The sequence below is a fragment of the Gopherus evgoodei genome, chromosome 3 (genome assembly GCF_007399415.2).
Source record: "Gopherus evgoodei ecotype Sinaloan lineage chromosome 3, rGopEvg1_v1.p, whole genome shotgun sequence".
NCBI classification, from domain to species: domain Eukaryota; kingdom Metazoa; phylum Chordata; order Testudines; family Testudinidae; genus Gopherus; species Gopherus evgoodei.
Genome location: NC_044324.1, coordinates 6,054,838 through 6,072,462, shown reverse-complemented (window position 1 = coordinate 6,072,462; position 17,625 = coordinate 6,054,838). Strand labels below are relative to the sequence as shown.

At 66.6% G+C, this 17,625-nt stretch overlaps 1 protein-coding gene across 1 annotated transcript in view; it reads left to right on the top strand.

Moving 5' to 3' along the window:
• Positions 1-17,625, top strand: part of ERBB3 (erb-b2 receptor tyrosine kinase 3) — a 38,108-nt gene that overhangs the window by 15,977 nt on the left and 4,506 nt on the right. Inside the window, exons 3-27 of the mRNA XM_030554727.1 lie at positions 554-740; positions 3,264-3,389; positions 4,626-4,691; positions 5,078-5,196; positions 5,861-6,002; positions 6,487-6,600; positions 6,980-7,100; positions 7,931-8,004; positions 8,227-8,317; positions 8,912-9,111; positions 9,772-9,904; positions 9,998-10,088; positions 10,288-10,442; positions 11,037-11,090; positions 11,630-11,771; positions 12,243-12,362; positions 12,571-12,669; positions 13,055-13,240; positions 13,917-14,072; positions 14,420-14,495; positions 14,682-14,828; positions 15,345-15,442; positions 16,242-16,391; positions 16,733-16,801; positions 17,134-17,401. Of these exons, the coding sequence (XP_030410587.1) occupies positions 554-740; positions 3,264-3,389; positions 4,626-4,691; positions 5,078-5,196; positions 5,861-6,002; positions 6,487-6,600; positions 6,980-7,100; positions 7,931-8,004; positions 8,227-8,317; positions 8,912-9,111; positions 9,772-9,904; positions 9,998-10,088; positions 10,288-10,442; positions 11,037-11,090; positions 11,630-11,771; positions 12,243-12,362; positions 12,571-12,669; positions 13,055-13,240; positions 13,917-14,072; positions 14,420-14,495; positions 14,682-14,828; positions 15,345-15,442; positions 16,242-16,391; positions 16,733-16,801; positions 17,134-17,401 (3,184 nt within the window). The remainder of the gene's footprint in view (positions 1-553; positions 741-3,263; positions 3,390-4,625; positions 4,692-5,077; positions 5,197-5,860; positions 6,003-6,486; positions 6,601-6,979; positions 7,101-7,930; positions 8,005-8,226; positions 8,318-8,911; positions 9,112-9,771; positions 9,905-9,997; positions 10,089-10,287; positions 10,443-11,036; positions 11,091-11,629; positions 11,772-12,242; positions 12,363-12,570; positions 12,670-13,054; positions 13,241-13,916; positions 14,073-14,419; positions 14,496-14,681; positions 14,829-15,344; positions 15,443-16,241; positions 16,392-16,732; positions 16,802-17,133; positions 17,402-17,625) is intronic.

Below are 17,625 nucleotides of genomic sequence, written 5' to 3'. Positions count from 1 at the left end.
CGTTGATCTAATGCTAAGAGAATCCTGCTCCCAGAATCCTCTCGCAAGTTCAGACCTACCAAGCCGTACCCACCTCATGCTTGCCACATTCACTCACATCAGTCACAGCAATTCAGAATCATTTGGCAGCGGCCCCGACACCCCCCAGGGGAGCCGAGGCTGTAAGCTGGCAGAGCCCAGAGTCTCGGAGCTGGCTGCAGGATGAAGGAGGCCGTGGCAGGCTGCACAGATGTGGCAGGAGGTGTGTCCCCGTTAAGGTGACCAGATGTCTTGCTTTTATAGGCTATTTGGGGCTCTCTCTTATATAGGTGTCTATCACTCCCCACCCCCGTCCCAATTTTTCCCACTTGCTGTCTGGTCACCCTAGGCCCCATGTGCGTGTGGGGGACTCTCCCTGCTCTGAATACCCAGAGGTCTCCAGCGCCCTGTCCATCCTGGCTTCCCGGGGCTGGGCAGGGGCCTGCTGCCTTTGGAAGGCCCTGGCCGTGCTGACGACGAGGGAGGGAGGTTTGGGCACGTTGGGGACTGACAGCGCTTTCTTCCGCGGCTCCAGACCATCCGGGAAGTGACAGGCTACGTCCTGATCGCCATGAACGTCTTCACGTACCTGCCTCTGGGGAACCTGCGCGTCATCCGGGGCACCCAGCTCTACGAGGACAAACACGCCCTCTTCGTGCTACTGAACTACCACACCAACGGCTCGTACGCCCTCCGCCAGGTGGGGTTCAACCAGCTCACGGGTGAGTCAGCCGGCCCCGGAGAGCCGGCCTGGGGCTCTCCCGCGTGACCCGAGTTGGGCGGTTCTCAGATAACGTTGCGCAAGCAGCGTCTGATGCCGGCGGAGAACCTTGTGGGGCTGCCCCTGCCCCTCTTGAGCTGCCCTCACTGCCACCCCAGGGCAGGGCAGGGACATGCTGGCAGGGGGCGGGGGCGCGTGTGGTGCTGGCTGCACCTACTCTCCGCATAAACACGGTGACCTCATCCTTGGCCACTGTTCACCTGCGCTCAGATTTGCGGGCGGAGGAGGGAATTCACTGCAGGCTCCAGGTGACACATCCTGCCCTGGCAATGCCCTGCAGAGCTTCCCCCCTGCTGGCCAAATGCAGCCACTTCTGGGGTGGCTGACAGGAGCTGCTCACAACAACGCCATGCAGCTGAGGGGAAAATAGCCTGGATCAGAGCAGTGGGCTACCTTGTCCAGCGTCCCCTTCTCCAGGCAGTAACCAGGACCAATTGCTCTGGAGGGAGATGCAAGCAGCCCTGGAGGCTGCAGGGGGGATGTCGGGTAGGTGAATGTATCCCCCGTGTTGGACTTTGGCCAGGATATGGGGGCTGATCCCCCGCTCTTACCCAAAGCACCAGGGGATCCCAAACGACCTGAGCGCTCAGGGCTTCCCCTCTGGGTCGGACCCACTCTCGGGGGAGCTCAGCGCTGGGCCAGTGCCCCGGAGGCCGAGGTGACGTGTTTATCTGCAGGACCAGCAGCTCACATGCACCAGCTCCTCTAGAGCCATGCTGCTGCCGCCCGTCACCCTGGTGTCTGGGCACCTTCCGCAAGTCCCTAGTGCCGTTCCTTGGTGTCTCCGGCACTTCTTTGATTTGGGGGGTCAAGGCTCTGCTTTGGGGGTGGAGACAGGGAGGAGCAGCATTCTTTTGGGGGGGGGCCCTTTCGCAGAGGGGTTCGCCAGCGGGGCATTCGGTCTCCTGGTGCCAATGTGGGGGCTGCGATGAGACCAGTCGGAAACTGGGGACCTCCAGGTGCTGCGCTCTGGGCCCTGCCCCCAGCCCCTGAGCTCCCCTGGCAAGGCCTCTGGGACCACGCCTCTGACCTGTGCCCCCCGGCTGGTTCATGGGGTGAAAGTCCAGGGGCCTACGGGCGCTTTATGGGCGCTCCTGGCCAATGGGACAGCGGGACGGGTAATCAGTCCCCTTATCGGCGCCAAGAAGCAGGTTTATGAGCATTTCCCGGCCGCTGCTGGGCCATAAGCAGGTGAACGGTTTGGGGCAGAGGCTCCTCCAAGGTCAAATGCGCCTTGGCTGTGGGAAGCAGCGTCTGGAGGGCGGGAGGGCCGGTGAATCGGCGCTAGGGGGTGCTGTTTAGCAAGGAGTGGGATCAGGAGGGGGGGCTGCCCCCTTGGAGTCATGGCTGAGCCCCACGGCCCAGGATGGGGCTAGGAGGTGCTGTGGGGCGGGGGGCTCATGAGGGGGCTAGCGGCTGTGCCTTTCAGATGAGATAGGACAGAGGTGTCCCCTGGCCAGTGTCTGAGTGCCAGCCTGCAGCCCCCTCCCCGGCTCCACGCCGAGCCCCCCATGCATCCGGCTATTCGCTGGGCTTCTCTTTGCTTTCTGTCCTGGGCTGCTGGGTAGTTAGACGTCATCCCACCGAGAGGTGGCTGCACTCCGGGGCAGGGCGGAGGCGGGGAGGGAATGAGCCTCCTCTGAGTTTTGCACCTTCTCCGAGCTACACAGCTCAGCCCTGGGTCCGCACACAGTCCTGACCCCTCTCGGACCCGGGGGCCGTGGGGGGTTGGTTCAGCCCCACACCTTGCGTGTACTTTGCAAAGCCCCCCTGGGTACTGGGGAGGGGAGAAGCTCAGCAGCCAGGCGCCCAGCCTCGCCCGTCCTGCCAGCCCGGGGGGGCTCCCAGGTGCCTGGGAGGGGCGTGGATGTTCGACTCTCTGGGGAGCCTGTCGGGGCCCCGTTCGCAGGCGCGTGCAGGCTGGGACGCGTCCCAACGGGTGGTTCCCGTCACCAGCGTCCCGGCCTGACCCACTGGCTGCGCCTGGCTCTTTGCATTCAGAGCGCTCCAGCCGCCCCACCCCAGACGGAGGCTTTTATCGGTGTCCTCAGCACCCCATGGCAAGCGACTGGCCTGCCCCACCCCGGCACTGTGGCTGCCATCCTGTCCCACGCCCCGACTCCGGCTGTCAAAACAACCCGGGCTGGGCGGAACCGGTGAGGAATTGCCTCCTGGAGCCAGAAACCCCCTCTTGCCTCTCCTGCGAGGTAACCCTCTGCTAACGGGGTGCACGGACCCTGGGGTGCGAGTGGGGCTCTGTGTTCCCGGCCCCAGACAATCCCCATTTCTGGCTCTGTCCCTCCACTGCCATGGGGGCATAAGCCCCCTTCCCTGCCCCCCCCATTCCGCCACCTGGCTTCTGGGCACGCCCTGAGTCCCGGCATGGGGCGGGAGCAGGGCCGCGGCTCGGCAGGGGGCACTGCCCCAGGGCACAGCCCGGTCCCAGCAGGTCCTTGCCTTGCAGAGATCCTGGCGGGCGGGGTTGACATCGAGAGGAACGAGCAGTTGTGCCACGTGGACACCATCGAGTGGAGGGACATCATCCGGGACCCGCTGATCGACCCGGTGGTTCAGCAGAATGGCAGGAAGTGTGAGTGTCTGGGAGGGGGCAGCCCCGGCCCCCGCTGCCTCTGTCCTGCCGGTGACAGCCCCGGGCCCTGGCTTCCCTTGCGCCAGGAATCTTAAGCCCCAGGATCTGGTCCCAAATCACCCTCAGTGTGCTCAGTCTCCTGCCGAGAGCCCCCCTCCCTACCTGGCTCCCCATCTCTCCTCTTGCCCCAGGGGCTGCCCTGGGGCAGGTTTGTCCTGGTTTCTGCCAGATGCAGGCCGGGGCAGGCGGGTCCCTTCATAAGCACAGATGTGGCCAATTAACAGGGGCTCAGGAGTGGTGGGGTCTATTCGCAACTCTCCTACTGACCCCCTGATGCCTCAGTTTCCCTTTCCACCCTGGGGGCAGCTCCCTTTGTGCAGCATCTGCCACAATGAGGCCACCTGCCAGAATCACACACTAACAGGGAGGCAGAATCGGGATCCTGCTCCACCCCTGGATGCATTCGGTTCCCCCATTGTGCGCCTCACCCAGCCTGTGTCCCCAGTGCTGCAGGGCGGGGCACCCAGCCACCACCACCCCCTTTGCAAATATTAGCCCTCACGGCCAGTGTCCAAAACTCCTTCCCAAGGCAAACAGGGCCTGGCAGGGCTCCCAGCTGCAGAGAAGAGCAGGGCCAGCCCGGCTTGCCAGAATGAAGGATCGAGGATGCTGCTCTACTCACTAGCTCCACTCCCCTCCCAGAGCCAGGAAGAGAACCCAGGACTCCTGGCTCCCAGCCCCCTGCTCTTAACCACTAGACACCACTCCCCTCCCAGAGCCAGGGGAGAACCCAGGATTCCTAGCTCCCAGCCCCCCCCCCGCTCTAACCACTAGACCCCGCTCCCCTCCCAGAGCCAGGGAGAGAACCCAGAATTCCTGGCTCCTAGCCCTCTGCCCTAACCAATAGACCCTGCTCCCCTCCCAGAGCTGGGGAAAGAACCCAGGAGTCCTGGCTCCTAGTTCCCCCCCGCCCTGCCCTTGCCTCGGGGGATGGAGCAGGTGGTGACTGTGGGGCAACCTGGTACTCGTTAGCAAGCTGAGTTTGGGGAGGTCTGAGACCTGGGCCGACTCTTCTGTCCTGTGCTGCAGCCCTGCCCGTGCAAGGGGCTGGCTTCAGCACCCCCCATGCCATCCGGCGCCCTGCTCTGCCCGCCTGGTCTGCCCTAGATGAGGGCACCGGAGCGAGATCCCATCCCCTCTGCCCGTCTCTGACGCTGGGCGTTTCTCTCCTCCCAGGTGCCCCCTGCCATGAGAGCTGCGACGGACACTGCTGGGGCCCGAACCCAGAGGACTGCCAGAAATGTGGGTACCTGCTCGGATCCTGCCAGGCATGGGGGCGGGCGGCTGGGAGAGCCAGGAGCCAAAGCGGGGGGTCTCTGTCTCACAAAGAGAGACCAGAAAGTGGCAGGCCCGGGGCTGGCTCCATGGGTCTAGTCAGGGGGCCGGACGGGGAGCGGTGGGCCGGGGAGGGGGTGTGGAGACCAGCCAGGGAGCAGGTATCCTGGGGTGGAGGGAGGTTGGTTTGAATCCCCCCGGGCTCAGCCTAGGGCTGGGTGGGCCTGGATCCGGCACCGTTCACCAGACAGCGGGGCTGGGGGCCAGCGCCTGAGCTGGCAGGGGGGCGGGAGGGGGCTGAGAGGGGCTCAGGCTACCGTCCCCCTCACCCATCTCCTCTGCTCCCCCCTCAGTGACCAAGACCATCTGCGCCCCGCAGTGCAACGGGCGCTGCTTCGGGCGCAACCCCAGCGAGTGCTGCCATGACGAGTGTGCGGGGGGCTGCACCGGCCCCCGCCAGACTGAGTGCTTTGTACGTCCCCTGCGGGGCGGGAGGGCTGGGGGGTGTCTGTACTGGGGGTGTCTGTCTGTGCTGGGGTGGGGGGCTGGGTGTCTGTACTGGGGGGTGTCTGTCTGTGCTGGGGTGGGGGGCTGGGTGTCTGTGCTGGGGGAGGAGGGATGGGTGTCTGTACTGGGGGGTGTCTGTGCTGGGGGAGTGGCCCTGGGTGTCTGGGCTGGGAGAGGGAGGCTATCTGTCTGTCTGTCTATACCAGGCCAAGGGGAGCGGGGTGGGGGGTGTCTGTGTGTCTGTCTATACTAGGCCAAGCGGAGCGGGGGTGGTGGTGTCTGTCTGTCTGTCTGTCTATACCAGGCCAAGGGGAGTGGGGTCGGGGGGGGGCGGAGTCTATCTCTCTGTCTATACCAGGCCAAGGGGAGTGGGGAGGGGGGTGTCTGTGTGTCTGTCTATACTAGGCCAAGGGGAGCGGGGGGTGTGTGTCTGTCTGTCTATACCAGGCCAAGGGGAGCGGTCAGGGGGGGTGTCTGTCTTTCTGTCTATACCAGGCCAAGGGGAGCGGTCGGGGGGGTGTCTGTCTGTCTATACCAGGACAAGGGGAGCGGGGGGGTGTGTGTCTGTATGTCTGTCCCCGTATGCTGGGCTGAGGTCCCTGACGCTGTGTCCCCTTCCCCCTCCCCAGGCCTGCCGTCACTTCAACGACAGTGGGGCCTGCGTCCCGCTGTGCCCGCAGCCGCTGATCTACAACAAACTCACCTTCCAGCTGGAGCCCAACCCCGACACCAAGTACCAGTACGGGGGCATCTGCGTGGCCAGCTGCCCACGTGAGCCAGGGCGGGGGGCTCCCACGGACGCCTAATCTCTCCCGGGGGGGGTCCCAGCCATCCAACTCCCCATAAGACCCATTGCCGGGGGGAGGGTAACTGGGCCTGGCCCTGTTGTGAGACACACCCCCACCCCCGTGCTCCTTGCATGCTCCGGTGCCCCTGCTCCATGTCCCACACTCACCCTTCTGGGGAGGGGAAGTCACTGGGGAATCGTCCTTCCCAGCACATACCCCCGCCCCCCACCAAGGGTGGCAAAGGGGCTTTGCAAAGAGCAGGGTTATTAGAGCTATGTGGGGAAACTGAGGCACAAAGCCAGGCGGGTGTGTGCGGCGTGCCTCAAGGGGAGACAACCAGCCTGGCAGAGCTGGGAATAGAACCCAGGAGTCCAGGTTTCCAGACACGCTCCCCCCACAACCACTAGTCACTCTGCCCCCCTCCCTCGCCCATTAGCTCTCTCCTCACCCGCTCCCCCGGCCTGCAGATAACTTTGTGGTGGATCAGAGCTCCTGTGTGCGGGCCTGTCCCAAGGACAAGATGGAGGTGGAGAAGAACGGCCTGAAGATGTGTGAGCCGTGCCCTGGACTCTGCCCTAAAGGTACGGAGGGGTGCGGGGGTGTCCAGCCTGGGGCTCAGGCTGATAGAACCCAGAAGTCCTGGATCCCAGCCCCTCTGCTCTACCCACTATCCCCCATTCCCCTCCCAGAACTGAGGAGAGAACCCAGGAGTCCTGGCTCCCAGACCCCCTGCTCTTACCACTGGACCCCACTCCCCTCCCAGAGCCAGGGGTAGAACCCAGGAGTCCTGGCTCCCAGCTCCCCCGGATCATAACCCCCAACAGAGGCCAGACAAACTTGTTTGCCCCTAGGGGGCTGGATGGCGCGTTGGGCAGCCCTGGGACATCCATGGTGCCCACCCCGAGGCGTGGGGTGCGGGCGTGTTGGTTGGCTCATTCCCTCTCCCCTCCTGCCACCCAGCCTGCGAGGGGACGGGCACCGGGAACAAATACCAGACTGTCGATTCGAGCAACATCGACACGTTCGTCAACTGCACCAAGATCCTGGGCAACCTGGACTTTCTCATCACTGGGCTGAATGGGTGAGTCCTGGCCCCTGTGCCCGCCATGGGGTGGGTGCGGCATCGCTGGAGCCGCTGGCGCTGCAGGGCGGGGGGATCTGGCCAGGTGGGCAGGGCAAAGAGCAAGCGGGATTTTTAACGGCCCCAGGAGGGCGGGGCTTCGGTTTCATGTCTCATGTGAGAGACGGCGCCCCCTACCCCCACGCTGGGGCAGTGGGGCAGCCCTGAGAGCCCCCTGCTGACCCCCCGCCCTGCAGCACAGCGCCCCCTAGCGCCCAGCCCTGAGAGCCAGGGGAAAGCACCCCCTGCTGACCCCCTGCCCTGCAGCACAGCGCCCCCTAGCGCCCAGCCCTGAGAGCCAGGGGAAAGCACCCCCTGCTGACCCCCTGCCCTGCAGCACAGCGCCCCCTGCTGACCCCCAACCCTGCAGCACAGTGCCCCCTGCTGACCCCCCTGCCCTGCAGCACAGCTCCCCCTAGCGCCCAGCCCAGAGAGCCAGGGGAGAGCAACCCCAGCTGACCCCCTGCCCTGCAGCACAGCGCCCCCTGCTGACCCCCAACCCTGCAGCACAGCGCCCCCTGCTGACCCCTGGCTCCCTGCAGCACAGCGCCCCCTGCTGACCCCCTGCCCTGCAGCACAGCGCCCCCTAGCGCCCAGCCCAGAGAGCCAGGGGAGAGCAACCCCAGCTGACCCCCTGCCCTGCAGCACAGCGCCCCCTGCTGACCCCTGGCTCCCTGCAGCACAGCGCCCCCTAGCGCCCAGCCCGGGGAAAGCGCCCCCAGCGGAGCTGGGCTCAGCCAGGCCAGCCGTTCTGATGGTGTCTGGGTCTCGTTCCCTCCCCCCACACGCAGGGACCCCTGGCACAACATCTCAGCCCTGGATCCGGAGAAGCTGAATGTCTTCCGGACGGTGCGGGAGATCACGGGTGAGGAGTGGGCAGGGGCTGGGGGAGGACCGGGGGGGCAGGGCCCAGCCCGGTGGCCTGCGGGGAAGCCCCAGGTGTGTCTATCGGCTCCGTGACCCTGGCAGCCAAGAGGGGGCTTCGTGGGGGGGAGGGTCCCGGGTGCCAAGGGAGGTGCCCGTGTTGGGGGGGGGTGGCTGGAGACGAAGGGGGGGCGTCCCTGACACTCCGGTTGCTCCCCCCCAGGTTATCTGAACATCCAGTCGTGGCCCAAGCACATGTACAACTTCAGTGTCTTCTCCAACCTCGTCACCATCGGGGGCCGGAGCCTGTACAAGTGAGAGACCCCCCCCAGCCCTGCCCCGCCCCGGGGGAGAGGCCCCCTGGCCCTGCCCCCTAGTCCTACTCTGCCCCGGGGGAGAGGCCCCCTGGCCCTGCCCCGCCCCAGGGGAGAGGCCCCCTGGCCCTGCCCCCTAGTCCTACTCTGCCCCGGGGGAGAGGCCCCCTGGCCCTGCCTTCCCAGCCCTGCCCTGCCTGGGGGGAGAGGCCCCCCGGCCCATAGATGATTGGGGGGCTTTCCCCCAGCCCCTTGCCCAGCGGTGCCGGGGTCCCTACAAGCAGGACTGTGGCTCAGGGCTGAGGGGAGAGGAGGAGCCTTTGGTTCAGGGGGTTCTGTTCAAATCCAGCCCCCCCGTGTTGGGGGCTAAGAGCCAGCCCCTGTCGGTGGCCCCCTGTGAAACGAGGCCCCGTTCATAGTGGGACGGGTGGATCCATCGCATGAGAGCAGCACCAGGGGTGCCAGGCCCCCTGCTCCACGCCACTGGGCACGGAACCCAGGAGTCCGGGCTCCCCCCAGCCCAGTGAAGCTGTGGGGTGGAGGGGTCCCCGAGGCCCGGGAGCGTGGGGCTGATGCAGGCCCGTCCGTCCCCAGCCGCGGCTTCTCCCTGCTGATCATGAAGAACCTGAACGTGACGTCGCTGGGGCTGTGCTCGCTGCGGGAGATCAGCGCCGGGAAGGTGTACATCACCGAGAACCGGCAGCTCTGCTACCTCCACACCGTCAACTGGGGGGCGCTGTCCCGCCGCAGGGCCGACCTGGAGATCAAGGACAACAAGCCCCAGGGCAAGTGCGGTGAGTGGGGGCAGGGCACGATCCTGGGTCGCAGCCAGGGAGGGGTCCAGTGTGTGAGAGAGAAGGGTTGGGCGCCAGGACTCCTGGGTTCTATCCCTGGCTCTGGGAGGGGGGTGGGGTCTAGTGGTTGGGGGGCTGGGAGCCAGGACTCCTGGGTTCCATCCCCCCAGCTCTGGGAGGGGAGTGGGGTCTAGTGGTTGCGGGGGGCTGGGAGCCAGGACTCCTGGGTTCCGTCCCCCCAGCTCTGGGAAGGGACTGGGGTCTAGTGGTTGCGGGGGGCTGGGAGCCAGGACTCCTAGGCTCTATCCCGGCTCTGGGAAGAGAGTGGGGTCTAGTGGTTGGGGGGGGCTGGGAGCCAGGACTCCTAGGCTCTATCCCGGCTCTGGGAAGAGAGTGGGGTCTAGTGGTTGGGGGGGGGGCTGGGAGCCAGGACTCCTGGGTTCCATCCCAACTCTGGGAGGGGAGTGGGGTCTAGTGGTTAGAGAATGATGGGGGCTGGGAGCCAGGACTCCTGGGTTCCGTCCCTGGCTCTGGGATGGGGAGAGTGGAAGAACATGGGGCAGTTGGAACAGGGGAGCGGTGGAGGCTGGGGGCGGAAAGGGGCACTGGCTGGGGGGGCTGGGCACTCACCCCCCGCGCTGACCCCTGGCTCCCCCGCAGTGCAAGAAGGAAAGGTGTGTGACCCACTCTGCTCCAGCGACGGCTGCTGGGGGCCCGGCCCTGACCAGTGCATCTCCTGCGGCAACTACAGCCGGGAGGGGACCTGCGTGGCCACCTGCAGCTTCTACCAGGGGTGAGCAGCAGCTGAGAGCCGGGGGGCTGGGGGACCAGAGAATGCGAGACCCTTGGGGGCAGCGTTAGTGACCCCCCCCACTTTGTTGTGCAGGGCGACCCGGGAATATGCCCGCGGGGGCGAGTGCTACCAGTGCCATCCGGAGTGCGAGAGGATAGAGGGCAACGTGACCTGCAACGGCTCGGTGTGGTGACCCCCCCCGGCCTTTCTCCTCTTGGGCACCGGGGCGGGGAATGAGGCCTGGGCCCTGTCCCCTCTAGGGGTCCCTGGCACCCATCTGGCCCCAGGGCAGGGGATGGGACATGGGCGCACCAGAGGGGGTTCTGGGTGCTGGCAGGGGAGGGATCCGTCCCAGCCCCCTCCTGACTGTGTGGCCCCCCCAGGGCGCGGACGCCTGTGTGAGATGTGCCCGGTACAAGGACGGGCCCCACTGTGTGGACAGCTGCCCCGAGGGCATCCTGGGCGAGCAGGGGCCCATCTACAAGTACCCGGACGCCCACCGCGAGTGCCGCCCCTGCCATGAGAACTGCACGCGGGGGTGAGAGCAGCAGCCCCCTGGGGCACAGATGGGGGGAGCGTTCCTGCAGCCCGGCCCCCCAGGGACCTCGCTGCATGGCGTCTGCAAGGCGGGAACGTGGGGAAAGGACCCTCCCTGTCTCCCCCCCAGCAGCAGCCGGTACCCCCCTGCCTGAGGCTTGGAGTGGGGGAGGAGCTGTGGCCAAGCCCCATGTTTGGCTCCTGAGCCAATTGAGGGGGCTCTGAGACCTGACGCCTGGGGAGGCGCAGCCCCTGGGTGACTGGCAGCGGTGTTTGTGCTGGTGGTGTCTTCCAAGAGCCGTGTCTGCATGATTCCCAGGGCCGGGGAGAGACCCCAGGAGTCCTGGCTCCCAGCCCCCTGCTCTAACCACCAGACCCCACTCCACACCTAGAACTGGAGAGAGATCCCAGGAGTCCTGGCTCCCAACCCCCCCTGCTCTAACCACCAGACCCCACTCCCTTCCCAGAGCTGGGAGAGAATCCAGGAGTCCTGCCCCCCTCTCTGACATCCTTCCCATAAGCCTGGTGCTCTCCGCGGCTCCCCTCTGTCAGTCTGTCCATCCGTGGGGTGATCGATGGGTTCTGTCTCCTGCAGATGCCTCGGGCCGCAGCTCCAGGACTGCGTCACAGAGCCCCTACCTATTGCCAGGTACCCGTCACAGGCGGCTGCTGCTCGCTGGGGCTCTGACCCCGGCCTGAGGGCCCTTCAGCTGCGAGGGTTGGAAGAGATTTGGAGTGGGGCTGGGCCCCTGCATGGATTGAGTTTGGCAGTTCTCGGCCCGGCCCCAGCAGGACATGTGCAGAGCCCCGATCCTCCTCCCCCGCCATGCCAGGCCCACCCCCTGGGCTCAGCTTCCGAATCACCTTCCAGCTGAGGGTTGTGACCCCAGTTGTCCCATGGCCTCCTCTCCCAGCGTGGTTCTTGCAGGCACCCAGCCCCCCCTCGGCCTGTGTGGGAACAACCCCACGACTGCTCCGGAGACCCGGGATCCCCGGGGCCTGCGTGGCAGAAGGGGGCGGCCCCCCAGCTGGCATGTGCTCCCCGACCCCCCCAACTCCGTCCCTTCCAAAGTCAAGAGCCCTCCTGTGCCTCCGCCAGGCCAGTCCCACAGACAGGATCGCGCCAGCTCCCCCGGGGTTCCTGCCAGCGCGGTGCCTGGGGCTGACCCCCCCCCGTCTATGTCCCAGGAAAAGCCCCACGGTCATAGCAGTGGTGGTTGTGGGCTGCCTCTTCGTCTCCTGCTCCTGCTTCCTGCTCAACCTCCTGTACTGGCGCGGCAAGAAGATCCAGAAGAAGCGGGCGATGCGCCGCTACCTGGAGAGGGGAGAGGTGAGACGCCCCCCCCGCCAGCCCCCACTGCCCCGGGAGCAGGGCTGCCCTGGGTGGGGGGACATGGGCAGGAAGGTTCTCGTGCCCGCAGGGCCCTCGGGTGATGGGGCAGAAAGGAGGGTTGTGCCAGGAGAGAAAAGGGCTCATCTGCTGGTGCCCCTCAAGTCCCTGCTGTCACGGCTCTGTTCCCCCCAGCTCTGCCGGTGCCCCTCACTCCTGACCCGCAGCCCCTGGTAGCCCAGCCCTGGGCTCCCCCCAGCCCTGCCGGTGCCCCTCACTCCTGACCCACAGCCCCTGCTATCCTGGCTCTGTCTCCCCAGCTCCGCACGGGGCCCTTCAGTCTTGACCTGTGACCTAAGTCAATGAGTAGAGGCACAAATCGCTAGCCGAGGTGGGGCCATCGAGGCAGCGGGGGGGTCTGGGAGGGGCAGCCCCCGGCTCCGGTTCCACCATCTCTTTTTCCCTTGGCAGAGCCTCGAGCCCCTGGACCCCAGCGAGAAAGCCAACAAGGTGCTGGCCCGGATCTTCAAGGAGACGGAGCTGAGAAAGCTGAAGGCCCTGGGCTCGGGCGTGTTTGGGACGGTGCACAAGGTGAGGGGGGAGCTGCAGCCTAGGTGGGAGGGAGGGGGGGCCCTGTCCTGGCAGGGGGAGGCTCAGTGGCACCCTCTGGCCCTCAGCAGCCACAGCTGTTGGGGGGGGGCGGCTCCTTGCTGCTGTGGGGGAGCCCCGAGTGGGGGCTGGGCTGGAGCAGCCCCTGGGATCCCAGCGCTGTTCACACTGGGGGTTCCCCTCCCGCCAGGGCGTCTGGATCCCGGATGGAGACTCCATCAAGATCCCCGTCAGCATCAAGGTGATAGAGGACCGGAGCGGCCGCCAGACCTTCCACGCTGTCACCGACGTGAGTGGGGCCCCCCCACAGCCAGCTTGGGGCCAGGCGATTGGCTCATCCAGCCCAGTGTCCCACCCCCCACAGTGGCACCACTGCCCATTGGCCTATCTGCTCTGATGTCCTATCAGCGACCAGTCTCAGTGCTTCAGAGAGAGGCTTAAAACGCCCATCATGCGCTTCCTTGTGCCCCCACCCCCAGGGCCTGTCTTGCCCACCCCAAACTCCCCCTGGCATCGGCGGAGGCTCTGAGGCTGCCAGCCCCGGGCGGTGTCACCCCATGTCTGTGTTCATTTCTCTGGGATCAAATCCCAGTGGTGGGGAGTTCCACAGGGGAGCTGGCTGCTGGGGGCGGAGCCAAGGCTGTAATAGGGCCTGTGTCCCTCTGGCCCTGCAGCACATGCTGGCCATTGGCAGCCTGGACCACGCCTACATCGTGCGGCTGCTGGGCATCTGCCCCGGGACGCAGCTGCAGCTGGTGACGCAGCTCCTGCCGCTGGGCTCGCTGCTCGACTACGTGCGCAAGAACAGGGATGCCATCGGGCCACAGCTGCTGCTCAACTGGTGCGTGCAGGTTGCCAAGGTGAGCTTCCCCCCGGCACTCGATGGCGTGGCCCTAGGGGTCCCCTCCCCACCGGCGTCAATCTGGGGCTGAGCTGGGAGCCAGCCCGGCTCGGGGAAGGCAGGGCCCAAGCAGAGCTGGGCTCCTTGGGAGATGTCCTTGGCTGCAGGCTCGTGGGTGGGGCTGGCCAGGCAGCACGAGCAGGGCCAGAGGCTGGGGGTAGCAGCTCCCTTGGATCCCACACTGGGCGGGGGACCCTTCCAGACACCTGCCCCCAAAGGGCTGCTGTCCTGAAGGGAGGGTGAATCTGCCCTGTTCGTCTCCACTGGGGCGTTAACCCTGAACCCTAATGGGGGCTGTTCTGAACATGTCGGTGCTATTAACTCTCTCTTCTAAATCAGTGGGGTGGTGGGAAGGGTCTGTGGCTGTGGGTGGAGCTTTGCAGTGGTGGGAGGAGCCTGAGGCCATGGGAGGAGCTATGCAGGTCACGGGGGGACTTTGAGGCGGGACCACGTTAGCAAGCGGCGCTCCTCTGGCTCTGCAGCTGTGGGTGGAGCTTTGGGGCCGTGGGTGGAGCCTGAGGCTGTGGGCGGAGCTAGGCCAGCCTGCTGCCCGTCACTGGTATGAAACCCAAGTGGGCCCCCCAAGACACACACACAAATGGGTCGGCCCCCGGCGCTCCGCCTCTCGCCCCCAGGGCATGTACTACTTGGAAGAGCATCGCATGGTCCATCGGAACCTGGCCGCCCGCAACATCCTGCTGAAGTCGCCCAACCAGGTGCAGGTGGCGGATTTCGGCATCGCCGACCTGCTCTACCCCGACGACAAGAAATACTTCTACAATGAGATCAAGGTGGGGCGCGGCCCCGGGACCCCCACGGTCGCCCCCACGCCGCTCTGGGGGCAGGTCCACTCCCCCGAGGCTCCCTCCCCTTCCTCCTGCCCTGGGGCTACCCTGGCCAGCGTGGGGCCGGTGTCAGAGGTCTGCAACCCCCCCAGCAGAGGGGGCGGATTTGGGGGGTGTCTGGGGGGGCCCTGCAGTCAGGGTCCGCTCTTCTTCCCAAGCGGAGCAGTGTGTGGGTTAGAGTAGCCCCAGGGCCCCATGGAATCCGGCCTCAGGGGTCTCCCCAGCCCTGGCAGAAGCAGCCCCCAGGTGCCCCCCGCCTGGGTAACGCTCCTTCCCCGCCTCTCATCCCGCAGACGCCGATTAAATGGATGGCGCTGGAGAGCATCCACTTTGGGAAGTACACGCACCAGAGCGACGTCTGGAGCTACGGTCAGTGCCCGCCGTGCCCCTGCCCTCACCTGCAGCCGGGAGCTGCCCCCCAAGCCTGTGCCCTGCCCTGCTCCCACAGCGCCCCCTGCAGGGTCCCATGTGCATGCCCCCAGTGCACAATTCCCCCCACCCACCTCCTCTTGCAGCCCCTCCTGCCCTGACCCCCCACCGCCCCGGTCCCTGCAGGCGTGACACTGTGGGAGATGATGACGTTCGGGGCAGAGCCCTACGCGGGGATCCGGCTCGCCGAGGTGCCCGACCTGCTGGAGAAGGGCGAGCGGCTCATGCAGCCCCAGATCTGCACCATCGACGTCTACATGGTGATGGTGAAATGTGAGTCTCTGCGTCTGTCTGTCTCCCTGCCGCCCCCTGGTTGCAGCACTGGGCCCTGCCCTGGGGGCAGTTTGCAGGGGAGATTGGCCCAGCCTGGTGGAGCAGAGCCCGTGGCTGTGGGCTTGGGAGTGGGGCGCAGGTCTGGCCTGGACTGTTGCCACTGAGACTCGTGGGAGGGGTGGAGGGACGTGCTCTGCTGCTCTCCCCCTGCAATTGGCACTGACCCTGATATGTCCCGGGTGCAGGGAGGGGCGTCTCCCTGTGGTCCCAAGGGAGAGCCGTGAGCTGGGAGTCAAGCGTGTTGGGGGGGAAGGGCTGAGGGCCCCACAACTGGGGCCAGAGCCCTGAGGAGGGGCCAGAAGGTGCCCCCCACCCCAATGCACTTTTCCAGCTGTCCTTCTCCCCTCCCTTCCGTCTGTCCTAACCCCTCAGTTGGGGCCCGTGTGGCTGGGGGGAGTCGGGGGGGGGCTGAGTGTCACTTCCCGCCGGATCTCACCCCCCCGTGTCCCCCGCCAGGCTGGATGATCGACGAGAACGTCCGTCCCACCTTCAAGGAACTGGCCAACGAGTTCACTCGCATGGCCCGCGACCCGCCCCGCTACCTGGTCATCAAGGTGAGTGCATGGCCCTGGGCCGTTCTAGGTGTGGGGGGCTGCCCTGGGCCCTCAGTGAATCCAGCCCCTAGCGTGACCCACCCACCCCCATGAGCCGCCTGGTCAATGGTGCATTATCCCTTTAAATCCCACCCCCCAGCATATGGGTCCCAGGTCCTGCCCCATCTGCCCCCTCCCCACTCCATGCCCGGCTGTCTGGGCTCCCTGCCTGTCACATGCACCCAGGGAGCCCCCCTGCCCCTTGCAGGGATCCTGTCGCTGGGCGTTCCCAGCCCCCGGCTCCCCACTCCTCGGCTTCGGGGGAGGGGCAAGACCTGCCCTAGACAAGGGTCTTGTCTGCCCCCCTCCCAGCCTCCTCTCCCCGGGAGATGTTAAGCAGGGGCAGCTCTAGACATTTTGCCGCCCCAGGTACGGCATCAAGCCGCAGGGGGCTCTCTGCCGGTCGACCCGCGACTTTGGTGGACCTCCTGCAGGCGTGCCTGCGGAGGGTCCGCTGGTCCTGCGGCTTCGGTGGAGCCGCGGGACCAGCGGACCCTCCGCAGGCACGCCTGCGGGAGGTCCACCGAAGCCGCAGGACCAGAGGACCCTCTGCAGGCACGCTGCCGAAGGCTGCCTGTCTGCCGCCCCCCCGGCGGCCGGTAGAGCGCCCCCCGCAGCATGCCACCCCAAGCATGCGCTTGGTGTGCTGGGGTCTGGAGCCGCCCCGGCGTTAAGGTCCCCTTGGCTGCTCAGCGTTAGGGGCTGGGCCCCGTTAACCCCTTGACAGCCCCTGACGCGGTGTCCCTCCCCCCCTGTGCAGAGGGAGAGTGGGCCACTGCCCCCCGCCGAGCCCCCCCTGAGCGACAAGGAGCTGGAGGACATGGAGACGCTGGAGCTGGAGGAGGAGCTTGGCCCCTTCAACACGGCCAGCAGCCTCTTCGCCTCCAGGCAGCGTGTGGACTACGCCCGGGTGAGAGATGGCCGCCTCCCCCTCGGCCTGTACCCCCCCCCCAACATCCTGGCCCTTCTGCGGGGAGGCTAAAACTTCTTCTTGTAAAGGATGGGAAGGGGGGACCCGCATAGCCATGCGGGACACCCCCTGCGGGGGAGGGGTTTCCTTCCTGACCCCGGCAGCGCTCGGCCTTGCAGCATGAGACCCGGTTCCATGGGTCGTCATTCAGTGCTGACCACCCCACCCAGCCTGCGCCTGGGGGTCCCGCAGACTCCTGTGCCCCATCTCCCTTGGTCCCGGTGCCAAGAACCCCCTGTCCTGGGCCGAGCAATCACCATCCTGCCCCTCTCCCTTTGCAGAGCCCGAACCTGAGCCCCCCAGCCGGGTACATCCCCATGAATCAGACCGGTCTCAGCGGCTGCCGCCAGGTACCCAGCACAGCGTATAGGGGGTGCGCCCCATGGACGGCCTCTGCCGGAGGGTCCTGCGGGGCCATTGGGCGGAAGTGAGGGGCACCACCGGGGCTGGAGGGGAGCAGGGCTGGGCTAGTAGGGCTGCGGGTCGGGAGTGAGGGGCACAGGTGGAGCTGGGTTGGGGAGAGCCCAGGACTGGGATAGCAGGGGGCTGTGGGTCAGGAGTGAGGGGCACTGGTGGAGCTGGCTGGGTCAGGGCTGGGGGTGAGCAGTGGAGCAGCTGGGCTAACACTACCCATGCCCAGCGACTCCTCTCCTGACCCCGTCTTTCTCCTCACATCTCCCAGGGCACCGGGCTGGGCTCCCGGCAGACCCTGCGGGTCCGACAGGAGTCAGTGGGCCGGACGGTGTCAGAGTCGTCGGAGGGCCGGGGCACGGCCTCGGAGTGCGAGCTGATGGAGGAGCTCTCCCTGCCGGGCAGCCTGTGCCAGGGCCTGCGCTCCCGGGGCGACAGCGCCTACCTCTCCCAGCGCGAGAGCTTCCCCCTGTCCGCGGGCACGGCCGACGGAGAGGATGACATCAACGGCTACGTCATGCCGGATAACCACGGCCGAGGTAACGGCAGCCCCGGGAGTCGGGGGGGTGGTCTGGGTCTATCCTGCCACGAAGGGACCCGCGGGGGTGGTCGTTATCTGGTCGTTACCTGGCCTGCTGGGCTAAGACCCAGCAAACTCGCTGCAGCTGAGGCCTTGAAACCCACGAGCCGGAGGTGGGAAATCTCTGGGTCCCGGTGCCCCTTCCCCTGAGCCACTCGGTCCCTCCTGCCTCACTGGGGACTC